General features: G+C 33.8%; 1 protein-coding gene across 1 annotated transcript in view; it reads left to right on the top strand.

Moving 5' to 3' along the window:
• crb (cell polarity complex component crumbs) overlaps positions 1-14,418 on the top strand; it is a 112,923-nt gene extending 98,505 nt beyond the window's left edge. Inside the window, exons 12-22 of the mRNA XM_089231612.1 lie at positions 918-2,254; positions 2,384-2,712; positions 4,004-4,228; positions 5,280-5,470; positions 5,847-5,959; positions 6,994-7,789; positions 8,617-8,746; positions 10,165-10,239; positions 11,247-11,502; positions 13,110-13,384; positions 13,508-14,418. Coding sequence (XP_089087738.1) covers positions 918-2,254; positions 2,384-2,712; positions 4,004-4,228; positions 5,280-5,470; positions 5,847-5,959; positions 6,994-7,789; positions 8,617-8,746; positions 10,165-10,239; positions 11,247-11,502; positions 13,110-13,384; positions 13,508-13,738 — 3,958 coding nt within the window. The 3' untranslated portion in view covers positions 13,739-14,418. The remainder of the gene's footprint in view (positions 1-917; positions 2,255-2,383; positions 2,713-4,003; positions 4,229-5,279; positions 5,471-5,846; positions 5,960-6,993; positions 7,790-8,616; positions 8,747-10,164; positions 10,240-11,246; positions 11,503-13,109; positions 13,385-13,507) is intronic.
• Positions 14,419-15,329: the final 911 nt, after the last annotated feature.

Raw genomic sequence — 15,329 nt, 5'->3', positions numbered from 1 at the left:
AATTTTTGAGTCTAGGGATTCATACCTATGCACTTCGAAGACGAAATATAATCACAGCAACCAATCATAAAAATGTTATGGAATGCCTACACAATATACATACCATATTTCCCTTCACTCGCCAATTCATCAGTAATTCCCGAGTGGGAGGGCATGGTAGCACAAGTTGATAAAGTACTTGCCTAAAGTACTAAAGGATATTTATAAAGGTGTCGCAAGTTCGATACTTGGTTTGCCCTTGTCAGAAACTTTCCTGACATCGGTACAGCAGAAACGGCGACATGACCACATAAAAGATTGTTACCGCAGGGAGTCCCGCACTGAGAGCTCACCAACTTTTTGCCCAGTATAAAAAAGTCTGCCATTCGGAATCGACAATAAATTATAGGTGTCGGTCTAATTAGTCCTCATGTTGCAGGAAATGACCTGGTGCGACAAAAATTATTAAAGGATTTCTTAGTGGAAGGTGCATCGTCTGCAGTAGAAATAAATCACAATTGTACAGAAAACATATTCTTCAAAAAACTGATAGCACAGTTGATTCCTGTTTTAGCAAATACCGTTATAGTGGAAATCTCGTTTTAACAAAAGCTATTCTAACTCCCCCAACTAAGTTTACATAGTAACAATGTAAAAATATGGAATTCCTTTATAAAGAAATTTCATTATTATGAAGTGATTTCTCCAGTCTCTTGGAGTTCATTATAATGGGATTCAACTGCATTAGCTAGGTATTAGAACTTGATTTTTTTTGAGCGTAAGAAATGCCCCCCCCCCCCCCCACACACTATAATAATGTCATACTGTCATGAAGTAGGATTAGTGTGTGTATAGTTTTATTGTTTTTGTAAATATGTCTTGTGATGTTATTTTTCCTCGCTATTTAGCAGTATCTTATGACTTGATTTTATTCACAGGTTCGAATGCAACTGCACAGATTCTGGATTTTCTGGTCAGTTCTGTGAAACAAACATTGATGACTGTGCTCCTGATCCTTGTGAAAACGGTGCCAGTTGTGAGGATGGTATCAAAGATTATACCTGCCATTGCTTCTCAGGATACGAAGGGAAAAATTGTGAAGTAGATGTACCAGAATGCAAGCTGTCACCTTGTCTAAATAATGGTTTGTGCCTTGAAAACTCGAATAGGACTCTGTATGATATGAATTATTTAGGGTTTTTCCCAGAATTTTCATATCAGACAGCAGGAGGATACAGGTGTATTTGCTCCTTGGGGTTCACTGGCAAAAACTGTGAGGTGAACATAGATGATTGTGAAGTCAACAATTGCACTTCAAATGGCCAATGTATTGATGGTATTAACGATTATCATTGTGATTGTACAGCCGGTTATGAAGGTATATATTGCGGCGAAGAAATAAATGAATGCGAAAGGTTAAGACCTTGTCAGAACAATGCTGAATGCAAAGATCTCGTCGCAGATTATCAGTGTATTTGTCCAAATGATTACGGTGATAAAAACTGCAGCACATTTTTACAAGGTTGTTTCAATAATGGATGCATTAATAACTCTACGTGTAAGGCTATACTGGACGAGTATGGTAATCATGATTACGTGTGCAAGTGCCCCTCAGGATTTTATGGCCGTTACTGTGAGGAAATCACAACAGTATCCTTCTACGGCAATGGCAGTTGGCCGTTGCAGCAGACATTTGATCCACAGAATTATTCCCTCAGCCTTTATTTCCGTACTACCTTACCCGTGGGGGTAATTGCGCAAGGCACAGTCACTCAGGTTCCCTTGGAGTATGTGCTTTACATCTGGAACACAGGAGTAAACCTAAGTGTCTATGACAGCACTGGTATTGTTGCAGAACTTTCTAGCAAAAGTGGGCAGACCGATGCTGAATGGAAGCACGTGGAAGTCACATTTAGATCTGCTATTGTGTCTCTGAATGTCTCTAATCATGTTGTTCAAAGAAATATCCCTGGAATCCCTGGTATCTTCTCTGTAGATTTTCACACTGTGATTGGTTCATCTTCTCTTCAGGGCTACCTGTCTCGTCAGTTTTATAGTAACTCGTTGCCAAATTTTATTGGTTGTATTCAAGATGTGGTTGTAAATGGTGATGTAGCTATTCCTGATGATAACATGTTAGTAGAAGCGCAACTTGGCTGCCCAAGGGAAGATCAGTGCATTACTTCGTCATGCGTTCATGGGTCTTGCGAGGACAAATGGACCAGCTATGAGTGTATCTGTTCCAGACCTTACTTTGGGAGGCATTGTGAATACAGTTAGTATAGTTTTCATGAATTTTAATGTAATTTTCCTCCTTGTTATCCGATAATTATTTATTACATATCTTTCTCCCATTTTGATAATTATTGATATAATTTACATCACTGTTTTTTCCAATACTCAGGTCACCAGGCAGCCACTTTTGGATACAAAGATCTTCCAAGCTCAGCTGAACTAACTATCCCGACTAATTATCAGAATGATCTATCGGATGTAATAGATGTGACATTCTTCATGAGAACAAGGAAAACTGATGGGTTGCTGTTTTACCTTGGTTCGAATGTAATAGATCATATGTTGTTGAATGGTGAGACTAATGAACCAAATAATGGCTTCTTGATCGCTGTGATCTCAGATGGAAAACTGAAAGTGCTGCTCAAAACAGAATATGATCGACCAACTGAAGTTGTACTAGATAAAAGGCTAGATGATGGTGAATACCACTTCATTCAGGTAGGATGTCATCTATGCAATCAAGATTCAGATCCCTCATTTGAATTTCAGAAAATTATTAATCTATTGACAGCATGATAAAAACAAGTAACCTAACCATTTAGAAAAAATAACGTATGTTGTGGCACTCATGCGTGCTGTTATCAAGGTGGAAATTTTTTTTAGAGTACTTACATAAAAGCTTTTCATGAACAATTAATTAGTAAATGACACAAAAGCAACATCCTCCATTCCATTGCCCTACTACATTTTCATTTAAAAAATATTTGAATGATATTCAAAGGGGCCAAGCTGGACATTTGTCATCACTAGAAACAGATGGCAATAACTGATGCCAAAACTGAAAATAAAAATACTGAAGTGAAGGAAACAATTCTAACCACCACTGATGCCCCCTCATTCTGACCATGTTTTCCATTGGGATAGAATGTGTGACTGTTTTTCCACCTTGATAACGGCACCAATGAGTGCCAAAACATATTTCTATGTTTTCTAAATAGTTATTTGTCCTTACCACGTTGTCAGTATTTTTGATATTCTATAGTTTCAGGCAAAGTTATTCATTTTGATTAATGGAAATAGTTCTGTCGCTCAATATTGTAGCATGTTCTGTATTTAGATTGGCCAATACAGTGTCTCAAAAATAGAGGTACAAACTTCAAATTTAGGTAGAGAATATTATAAGGATTGAAAATTGCATAGGAACCCGTAACTGTAAGCGTCATGGGGAAAGTGATAGCAGAGGTACAAGAAATAAAAAGACACAAGACATTATCAGAAACATTTATTACACATAAATATTACAAATGGTATAGCAGATGATTCCATATCAGAATATTAAGATGCTTTTGAAAGTTTCTCACCATTACATGCCATGCATGCAGTGACAGACTGTTGATTGGCGGACACACTAAAAAACACCAGAATTTCTTGGATATCAGAAGCAGTGCAGATGATTCTTGCTTGCAACAAATCTGAGATCTATTTCAGACTTGATAGGTATTTCATTCTCAACAGCTTTAAGTGCCCCCAAAGAAAAATCACATATTTCCCCTCCAGTAATCTTAACTGCGCTGCCTACCGATCTACAGTAAGATTTCCTGTCATGGGTTTCTACCTTTCTATTTATGAGACACCCTATGAAATTCAAAATTTTGTTTCCTGTATTTTGATTGAATTAGATTTTTTAATGTATGTGTATTGTTCATATAGCTTCGGGACTAGCTTTCCAACTGGAAAAGATAGATTGCAGGAAACAAATTTTTTTTAAGTTTTTTAATTTCTCTTTCAGGTGAAAAAAGAGCGAGAGAAACTTATAGTAAAAGCAAATGAAACCACAACGTGGGCCCTTGTTCAGAATTATCCCTTACATTCTCATATTCTCTACATTGGTGGCTTCCCTGACATGAATAGAAAGAAAAGACAAGTCGCATCATCTCTTCTGAGGAACGCTGTTGTTAGTTATACGTCCGATAATTCTATAGAAAATTTCAAAGGTGTAATCAAAGATTTTAGAGTAAGTGTGAATTTCTCTTATTCAGGAATTGAAATAAGTACTGGAGATGGGCACAAAAAAATTTGAGAATTAATTTTTGAATGCATCAACAACTGCTTCAAATGAATGAGTTGAAAAATATTGTTTTATCATAAAAATTCTTTGCTTCTAGCAAAAAAAAAACCAAAATCATACTGTGGCGGTACGCTAATTCTGTCATTGCTTCGGGGATGTTCTGCTTGTAGTGACGTACAAGGAGTCGCTGCCAACCTTCGTCACAACCGATCTATGGTTGTTGCATGGATTGTCATTTGCATATTCTCGGAGATGTGTGCTGTGTATAAAAGGACTGAGCTATGTTAGGTCGTCGCTGCTTTACTCCGTTCACTCGCTGGTTGTAACCGTTAATTCTCAAAAATGTAAATTTATATTCTGTCTGCTCACAGCTCTTGGTGCTGTGTAGCATATCTCAACTTCTAACGAAATTATGTTTAATTGTTAATTGTTGCAATAAACCTGTTATTTGTTACCGCTGTGTCATCCGTCTTTCCATGAGTGCCTTAATCCGTTGAGAGATGAACACGCTTAATCCTGTCTGACATTGTCTATGAGGATCCTATTTTTGGAAGCACCTCTACTTGAGATATCTGGGGGCCCCAGCGATAACCGAGAAAATACAATAAACAAAGAGTCGCTCAGAGTATGAAAGTGCATGGAAAATTAAACAAAAAATGTCTTTCCATCCTGAACAGTATAGTGATGCTGTCTATGAAAAACTTTACATTAACAAAATAAAAAATCAGAATTTGAGTAATCAATTATTTTATAACGGGTTGCATGACTTTTGGATCACACTATAGTTTCACTGAGGTGAAATAACTTCAGCTGATCCAGATATAGTTGGGAAATTTTTTTAAATTCATGTTTTAATTTTTTTCCAAAATAGAATCAAAAAGAAATTTTTTTTTTTTTTTGTGTAGAAACACAACTGTGCATGCATGAAGAATATTCTGTGCTCATTGTGTGTGTGCATGTATTTCCCATTATGATTATTTCTCATTATCATTTTTAGCTTAACAACATGGTCGTAGTATTTTATGAAATGAATAAGACTGAATCGGATGATAGTGGCTCTTCACCAAATGAAATCGGCATCGCAACTCTTCACAATACAATGGAAGGTGTTCTAAGTGATAACCTGTGTGAACCGAATTCTCCTTGCTTGAGAAATGCAGTTTGTCATGACATTTGGAATGAATTCAGGTATTTTTTTATGGTTTGCAATTTGTATTTTAAATCAGAGTGCATTCAAATGAATCCAACTTCTTACACTATTAAAGTTGTTATTGCTCATCACAATTTTTAACTAAAATATTTAAACTTTCATGTTTTGGTCTTTTGTTTTTCTTAACTTTTTAATATTTTTTCTCCTACTTAATTAAGTTTTCAATAACCTCCTGTGCTCCGATTTTAATTTTAAAGATATTTTAAACTTAAAGCCTGGATTAATTACAAAACACTTAGCTTTTTTGGATCTTGCTACCAGTAATCTGAGTGTTTCTGAAGGTTTCAAGTATGATCAAATATTATGCTTGCATACATATTTATATATATGATGACGGTTTGGTTCTCTACCCAGGTGTGATTGTCCAAAAGGATATAGGGGTAAGATTTGCGATGAAGAAGAACCATGCAAAAATAACATGTGCCCAGATAAATCGGAATGCAGAAATCTCATTGAAGGATATGAATGTAAGTATTTTCATTGATTTCACACGACTTTTTCCTCAGCAGTTTTGAAACAGGCGTAAGAAAATTAAACTCCTTGGTACTTTAAAAAAAAAAAAAGTCAAATGACTCCTCACTCTTCTATATCAAGTTCTACATGGCATCAATTGGCTTTATTTGATGAATTGGCGGGAAAACAATCCAAGTGTCCAAATGATGTTTGCACTCTTTCAACCAATTTTTTTACTGTTTGAGACAAATATATAATCATCATTCCAGAACATGCTATCTTCTTCATAGGAAAAAAAAAATGTCTATTGATGGGTAAATATACTGAAATATTCATCAGAAATCCTTTTATTACCAATCCTATTCTGTAGTAACAGAAACAATCCTTATGTAATACCATTTCTTCTTGAAATTTGTTCAGAGATCCTGTAAAGTATGTTACAATTTTTTTGGGGGGGAGAAGGGGTGATAGTAGATATTGTATAAGTTTAAGCTATTAAAACAGTTACCTTCTATAGTTACTTCTGTACGTTCCATGGAAAACTATTTTTTCCCCATAATGTCTTTGACAATAATTACATAACTTGTGTATAAAAGTGTTGATTTATTCAAAAACCATATTGAAAAAATTGTTTTTAAATCTTTTTCATTGAAAAAAATATTGTTTGACAAGTTTTTTATCGTGCATGTAGATTTTCTTTTTTAAGCTTTTCATTTGTGTGTGATTGCATTCATGTCATTTTTGCATATATCTTCAGTTCCTCACATGATAAGAAAATCTTTTCCCAAAATATTCTATGGTGAATGTTCCAGCATGTGTATTTATCACTTATGTTGATGTTTTATGAATACATTAACTATTTTGACTTGGTATCCATACACATTTCTAGAGAACGCAATGCAGTTTATTTCGATTTTCTGACCTACAATGAATTTTAAGGTTTTTTATGCAGTAATTTTTTTAAAAATATTCACTAGTTTTTTCATTACCATTTCTTTTGTTTTTTTATTTACGAGTTTTTAATAATGTTTTATCTTATTTTGTTCAGGTGTTGCTCCAGTTTCATTCAGCGGAAAGAACTCAACTATCCAGTACCAGGTTCAAAGTACAACCAAGAGCATTTCTAACATAACATTTTCATTCCGCTCAAAAGTTGCTGGAACAATTCTTTGGCTTGAGAATGTTGGCCTACCTAAATATTTCCTACATGTGGAGTTACTAAAAGATTCTCTTGAAGTGAAATGGGATTTTGGAAATCCTCCTGGAATCACCTCATTGAAGACTGTCAGCCAAGCCCTAGATAATGATGGAGAATGGCATGATGTCAAGATTGTTTTCAAAGACAACGTTGTTGAGTTGCATGTCCAAAAAAGGCAGTCGCATATGAATAAGAGGAATGGAAATGACAAAGTTCCAATGTTATCTGAGGATAATTACTTGAAGACCCTTGGAGAAGTTCTTAGCAATGGAGCTGTAATCTATTTGGGTTATTCACCTGAGGCTGAGGCAACTTTCAAAGGGTGCTTGGAGGAAGTTCGAATAGGAGGAGATCTGCTTCAGTTCTTCAAAGAACCCATGTTCCCCACTATTCCTAATCCATATACACTCATAAGTATGAACAATGTTGAGATAGGCTGCATTTTGTGTTGGAATGACGATTGTATGTATGGTTCATGTGAAGATGCATCCCGTAGCTACAACTGTGAATGCAAAGGTGGATATGAAGGCCAGTTCTGTACCATCGACATGTGCGATAGCCAAAATCCATGCCAGAATGATGGTATCTGTTTCCACCAAGCTGATGCAATCATCTGTTCTTGTACACCACTGTATACTGGGCCAAAGTAAGATCATAATTTAATCATCATTCAATGTCATAATTTAAAAAAAATGTTAAAAATGAGATATGTAAAGCAATAGGTGATATTAAATTCATTTGAAAATAAGCATTTTTATTATGATTTTAAAGCTAGTGAATAATTTGAAATTTGTTATTAGTCAATGGATAATAAATACTTTTATCTCGGCTAATCCAGAATCACATTCACTAGCCGAAACAGGGTTTTCCATAAGTTTCTATGGGAAAACCACTTAATTTGTTACAGGTATTGCTTGAAATTTCTGAATAGCTTTAGTGAAACACTAAGAAACATAATACAGTCTACGCTCATTTTTATGAACCTGTGCAGTAGTTCATAAAATTGAAAGTTCGTAAATGGGATAGACATTGAAAGGAAAATAAATTAATCTGGGTGGAGTGTCTCTAACTTATTAGATTCATTTTGATCAACACAAAATTTTAGCTCACGACACATTGCTGTTTTATGTTAGTGCGTCCACCCATATCAACTAGAATGTTTGTTAGCTGAGGCACACAACAGCCCCGAAAAAATCTTCGGTAGCTGAAAAATTCATAAATCGAGGTAACAGTGAAACGCTTATATAATGATACTGAATGGACCAGAGAAGTGCATTGTTGTAAAGATAGTAACAATGAAAAGTGCATCTAGACCAGAGTGTACTATCATTATATAAGTGGTTATTATTATAGCGGGTATCATTCTATAAGATTTTCACTGTATGATGTATTTATTTTAATATCTATGCAGCATTTAGTATTTATGTATCTTGGATAATTGATCATAAACACAGTTTTCATTTCTCTATTCAGCTGCATGGAGGAAAACAAATGTGCTTCATCTCCTTGCTTTAATGATGGTGTGTGCATTCATGATCTCGCAACTAGCAATTATAACTGCATTTGTGATGATAACTTCGAAGGAGTGAATTGTGAAAAGCGGGTGAGTTATGACCCTAATACAGGATCTTATTTAACCAAAACACATATTACCAATTTATTTTATATTTTTTCATAATTTTTTAAACAATTTAGCATATTTTCAGTGAAAATGTTGGAACTTAATTCACTAGATGTAGACAATTAATCCTGTTTAAAACTTAGAGAAATTTCCTTTTCTGTTTAAAACTTAGAGAAAACTTAGAGAAATTTCCTTTTAGGAAATTTTCCCTAAGTAAAAGGTCTTGTTTCCAAAGTTCAGTTTATTTTAGACATCTCCCATTTAAGAAATTTTAATGTTTTCATATTAAGTGGGAACCAGTTTATTGTTTTTCCCGTTAACACTTTAATGCTTTAACTATGAATATGAACTGTTAAATGAAAATTTATTTATAATTAAAATTAAGCAAATTAAATAATTAAAATTTCAAATATGAACTCTTCTCAGAAATCTTATTTAGTATAAGCCTGTGCCGGTGAATTGAAATTTCAAGAGATAATCAAATATCATTTTTTTGTAGATAACATCTATTTAATTATAATTAAATATACGTTCAACTACTACTACTACCACACATGCACCTCGTCCATATCCTGCTGAATTTCTAATGAATTTGGTATGTTAAAATGTGTGTGTACATGTAATGAACCTAAGGTGAAGTTTCTGTGTAATGCTTGTTATGTGTAGTGCTGCCATCTGCCATCAATTTTTCTAAGTATGAGTGAAGTGCAGTGATTGAATATGCGTTCAACTGGGCATACACACAATTTGGTCACCAGGGCCACAATTAGATATTTATTTAACCAGAGTGAGAAAGTATGTATTCTTGCACCCTCCTAATGTCAAAAGAATGTCCAAAGAAAAGCAATTTTGGTACCTTAACTGGTTTGGCACCATGGCCCTGTTGTTCACCTTTGGCTTTGCAGATACATCAAGAAGTTTTTCAGATACATTATTTTTGATTAATCACAATGTGTTTTTGCTGCAACTGAACAACACTTTTTGAAGAGACACTCAGAAACATTGTTATTGCTTACTTGCACATTCTCTTTGCCATAATTAGAATCTTGATTTTCCATTGGCAAGAGAATTTCAAATTTCAGCAATAATTTTCTCATCACTTTGTGAAGAACATAATCACTTAAATAAATCAACATTGGTTAACAGAGATCTGGATAAACAAGAGTCGGCTCTAATCAAGTTTCTACTATATAAGCAGAATTTAAATCTGTTGCTAGCAATTATTATTCAAAAATTTTAGTTCAGAAATTATAATTGTGTCACTTGCACTTGATTTAAGAATATGCTGTACATTAGTCAAGTTAATGGATATATTTAGAAATCGCTTGAAAATTTCTTAAGCAATTTCTACATTCATTTCATGGGATTTGTGATGACATTGAGTTCCTTTTAATTTTCAGAAAATTGTGAACTGCACTAATTCTCCCTGCATCCATGGAAATTGCAAAGATATTGAAAACAGCTCTACAAAGAAAGTAAGTCATTGGTTTTACACTATCTGTAACAAAGTTTGATTTTTCTATATACGCTTGGAAAAATATGTTAAAAGATTTTCATATTCTAAATAGATCTACTTGCATAACTTTTATAAATATGGATGATTTTTTTAAGGTAAGTCATGTCTATGTAGTGTAATGGTCAGTGCACATGCCCAGTTTGCAGCAGGTCCTGGGTTAGGCTGCGGTCATAGTGGAGCCAAGAGATACGAGTTCTAAGAATAGCAACTAAGGGGAAAAAATGCACAGGGCTGGAAGAAGAGATGTCTGCACATACTAGAAGAGGATAGAGAAAATGGCTGGAGGAGTTCTGAAATTTTTAAGGGTGTGATAATGATCTCTTCACAGAAGAGGAAAAGAAAAAAGAAGTGAGACATGGACGAATAAGAAAATAGTGAAAATCAGCAGATCCAGATGGAAAAACAAACAGGGTTGTTCAAGTTTCACATCTCGTTGAGTAGCCTTTTTCTCTTTGTCTCGCTTGTCGAGTATGAGCTGTGTTCTCCACGAGTTTCTATTCATTCTATCCTTTGCATTGATGTTCATCCTCTCATTTCACACACACAATGGATTTTCGCGAGATAATTTTTCTACTGTAAACACCCCCCCCCCCATCTTTTCCAGAGTAGTATATCTTTGTAAAATGCATTGAGTACCTTTATCTTTCTGTAATACTACAGCATTTAAAATCTCATTGATAGGGCGTTCCATGTGTCTCTTTGGTTCCCGCCTCTGACAAGAGCTTTCTTCTTATCCATCTGTTGACAAAAACCTCCAAAACATACCCATAACCCCCTCTTTTTGGGCCGTATTCGGCTGTTTGCATGTACAACTGTTTTCGAGCATCTTGAACAGTAGAGAGTTAATCAGGAATTCTTATCAAGCTTTAGGACTTTTTTTCTGTTAATTTTTTTTTTCTTTTGATTTTTTTTGAATAAAATATTTTTTATTTCGGCTTAATGTGATTTTTTTTTCTCTCTTTGCAGTACCAGTGTGAATGCTTCGAAGGTTATGTAGGTGATGATTGTGAACATGTGATGGATTTGTGCAAAGGAGATATCTGCGGCCCTGGCTATTGTTCTATTATCAAAACTCCAGATTATGCCAAATATAAATGTGACTGTAAGATGGGTTTCTCTGGTGCAAACTGCGAGATAAATATAGATGACTGCGTGAACCATATGTGTAAAAAGGGTGACTGCATTGATGAAATAGCTTCCTATTCTTGTGAATGCTACCCCGGTGAGTTTATATTAATGAGGGTTTCGAATGCTTCATTTTACTCACAATTATAATGATAAATTTATTTTTAACATTCTAGCTAATATTTGCGATAAAAGAAACATCAAAGAGAGAGAGAGAGAGAAGTAGTGTGTAACATTACAAAATAACACTTAAATTGTGTTACAAACTTGAATGGTATTACTCTGCCACATCTTGATATTGTCAATATGTATATAAAAAGGTTATGAAAAAAAAGAGTATTTAATGCAAATACATTTTTTTTTTAATTTAAACATTAAAAATTTTATCATAATGTTTAGTATACTTTAGATCAAATTTATTTCAATTTATTTGTGCACTGAAGTAAGTTTCATTAAGAAGTAAGATAAATATGTATTTTTCAAGGTTTAAAAACTTGGTCTTTTTGTCAAATAATACAAATTATGAAAAAAATCTCAGTAACGTGTTCTTGAGAAGTCAGAATACAGAACCTGATTAATACGAATTGTACTCCTTACAAGAATTCCGGCATTAACTGTTTTTCTTGCATCTTTTTTTTATGTGTCATTCTTTGTAAACATTTTTTTTCCCTTCTAGTATGAAGTTGTGAACTTGTTTCGTGTTTTTCATGCTATTTCATAGATGGGTGAAAATTATAAAATAGTTTTTGACGAATAAGTTGGATATTTGTGGATGCCGCACTCTGGAAAAATCGTGTACACTTTTAAGCACATAAACGGTTAGCTATCACTGGATTTTTCTGAAGGTGAATGTGATTTGGCTTGTACTCAGGGCCACACTTTAGCTAATGAAGATAGTTTGTTCCAGAATCGCATTCGTTTTCTGAAATGGCCCAAAATTTTATAAGTTCAATAAAATGCTAAGAAGCACTGTAAAAAGACAAATACTGACCGAAGGCTTTAATCAACAACTTCACATTAGATGAAGTAGAATTTGAAGGAATATGAAAATTATAACACATCTTTTATTTTACATTACATATGCTATGCAGTCGGGTTTGTAAGCCATAGTGAAAAAAAAGCGTGTTGATATAAGCTGTGCTACGTAATATAAAAGTCAGCTTAATTCTCCCTCACACACTCATGCAGATGGTAAAAATAGTTAACTTATAAAACAGTTTAAAGATTCTTGCTGTACTGATTGAAATCGCTCAAGTCCGATGGTTTTTAAAAAAATGTTTGTTAATAATGAATGTCTCTGAGCTTAATCATTCTTTTCACATGAAATGGCTCAAAATCTTTCGAAAACAAAAAGATGTTACTGGAAAGCAATTCCTGGGTGGAAATAAATTAATTTTGCTCAAGTAACAGTTTCTCGTTGGATTTATTTAGGGCTTAACATCAATACAAATACAGGGCCACAATAGGCAAAATACCCCACTGGATAGCTGAAAAAAGGTGGCCATAGCATGACACAAGAAAACTCCAGAGTGGCGTGGTAAGATGCTCGTCTACCACAGTGAAGGTTTTAAACTTTATATTGAATCCGTTCTTTGTCTCTAAACTATGATGATGGGCAGATTAATGTTGTTACTTAAATATTTAACTTAATTCTAATAAAATTATGCATAAATAAATAAAAACCACTTTTCTATGATTGAATAGGTTATGAAGGCCGTATGTGTGAAAACAGAATCACTCATTGTGGTAGCGAGAGTCAAGTATGTTACAATGGAACTTGCAAAGACACAGAGGATGGTTACAAGTGTGAATGTGAAGAGGGTTTCTTTGGACAACATTGCAATGTTTTTGATGCATGCGACTCCTCCAAGTGCAGTGACCATGGAGAATGCAACCGCCACCATGACGAGACTGAAAGGTTTTTCAATTTTAGCTGCAGCTGTAGCGAAGGATATGCCAGGCATGATTGCAGTGAAAAGGTATGCGAAGCATCAGATTATTTTTTTTAAAAGGTCACTTTGATTAAAATTTTCTTTCATACATATCGCTAATAGGAAAAAATTAAAAAATAATTTGTTTTTTTTTAAATATTTCTTATATAGCTTGCCATAACAGGTAATGATGATGATACAAGTTTGGTGCTTATGATTCTTATCCCTGTAATGACAGTGTTTATACTGTGCCTTCTCATTGGAGCAGTAATCTTCTTGCGTATTGCAAAGAAAAAACGTGCAACCAGAGGTACGTACAGTCCTAGCAGGCAAGAAATGTTCGGTTCCAGGGTGGAAATGAATCATGTCATGAAACCTCCTCCTGAAGAGAGACTCATTTAGGGTAACAAAAAGAAAATTATTTATAAAAATGAATACTTCTGCCAAGCAGTCAACGGTCATACATTTATGTTTGTGAAGTTCGTTACGTGAAGTTTGCCTTTTTTTTTTGTTCAGTGCGTGTAAAACTTTTCATATGAAAATTGATGTTTTTGACACAGAAGCAGTCACAACTTAGGCTGACTCATATCCTCAGTGGATATAGGAATGCTATAGTTGTTTGTAGTGCCCACAAGACATCAAAAAATGTTGCATTTTTATTTTTCCTGTGATGCATGAAGCGATAAATTTTTCATCGCATAAATTTTTTTTATCGCTAAATATGTATGTGCGTATAAGTTAATTATTGTATCAAGCTTGCTGCCTTGAGTGTTTATTATTTTAAAATTTTATTGCCATCATCAGAATTTAAATTTTTTATTACTGATTACATTTTCATTGAAAGTTTTCAGCGTAAAACCTTTGCCTGTATCGATTTCAAAGAGTGTTTTTTTTAATCATCTTGCACATTTCTATGCTTTACATACTTCTATTATAACATTTGTTATGTTTTTTTTAAATTAGTATGATTGCGAAACATTAATGTGTATGAATATTATCACATATTTTGGCTTTTAATATATCATAGACATGATCAGGTCTTACTATTAGAGTATCACATGATTGAAACAAAAAAAAAATAACGGACTATAAATTATAACTGAATACAGCTATTGTGTTCTTACTATTATTGAAACCATCATTTACCTTGACTCATGTACACGAGTACATACAATTTTGCATTTGTTTTACAAGTGTGAAATTGTGTGAAACCTTTATCAAGTTTTTATCACATTATTTTTGATCAAAGGTATTTTTCGTCACAGTTCAATGAATGCACTGATTGGACTGATATTTTATTATTTTCAGGGCTCCTACTTTTTAGTAAAATGTCGTACTTTCTAGTTTTTGTCCTATATATTTTTTACCAAATCTTATCAACAAAATTAGTGTAATTGATTTTAATTGAGGAGGGAATCATCAATATATTCCCAAATAATACAAAAGTAGTAGATTGCTATAAATGATTTTGCCAATACAGAAATTGTATCATTTTCAAGGTTATTTGGGGTTGTATGTGGATCATTTGGTTTATTAATTTTTATTTTGCTTAGTTTAAGGGTGCAACAAATAGAGTAGTCAATAAAGACTTTTGTATGGATGGAAAAAATCATTTTGTATTTACTATACTTCATGGTCTTGGACAGTAACTAACATTCATCATTCAAAAATTATGGTGCAGATTTTGTGTATAGGTGAAACAACAGTTTGCATAACAAAGCAGTTGGGTACGTGGGTACGTAGGCCTATTCTAGGTTTTGTGACTGATGATACCCAATAGTATTGAATTGTCTTCTATATTTTTAGATTATGCAAAGGCATAAACAATATTTACAATGCTTAGCAAAGAGCTAGAAATGAAGTTGCTCTATTTGTCAAAAACGATTACACTAGCATTGAACAGTAAAATGTAAACATCCATTTAAAAGGAGAAAATAGACAAAATGCAGTGAAACCATCCAGTTCACTTCGACTTATTTGCATCGGACCTTGT

The sequence above is a fragment of the Pholcus phalangioides genome, unplaced genomic scaffold (assembly GCF_987345545.1).
Source record: "Pholcus phalangioides strain wild (caught in Gottingen) unplaced genomic scaffold, Ppha-v1.0 ptg000004l_1, whole genome shotgun sequence".
In the NCBI taxonomy this organism is placed as follows: Eukaryota; Metazoa; Arthropoda; class Arachnida; order Araneae; family Pholcidae; genus Pholcus; species Pholcus phalangioides.
The sequence above is the reverse complement of the archived record's forward strand: the minus strand, read 5'-3'. Positions and strand labels throughout refer to the sequence as shown.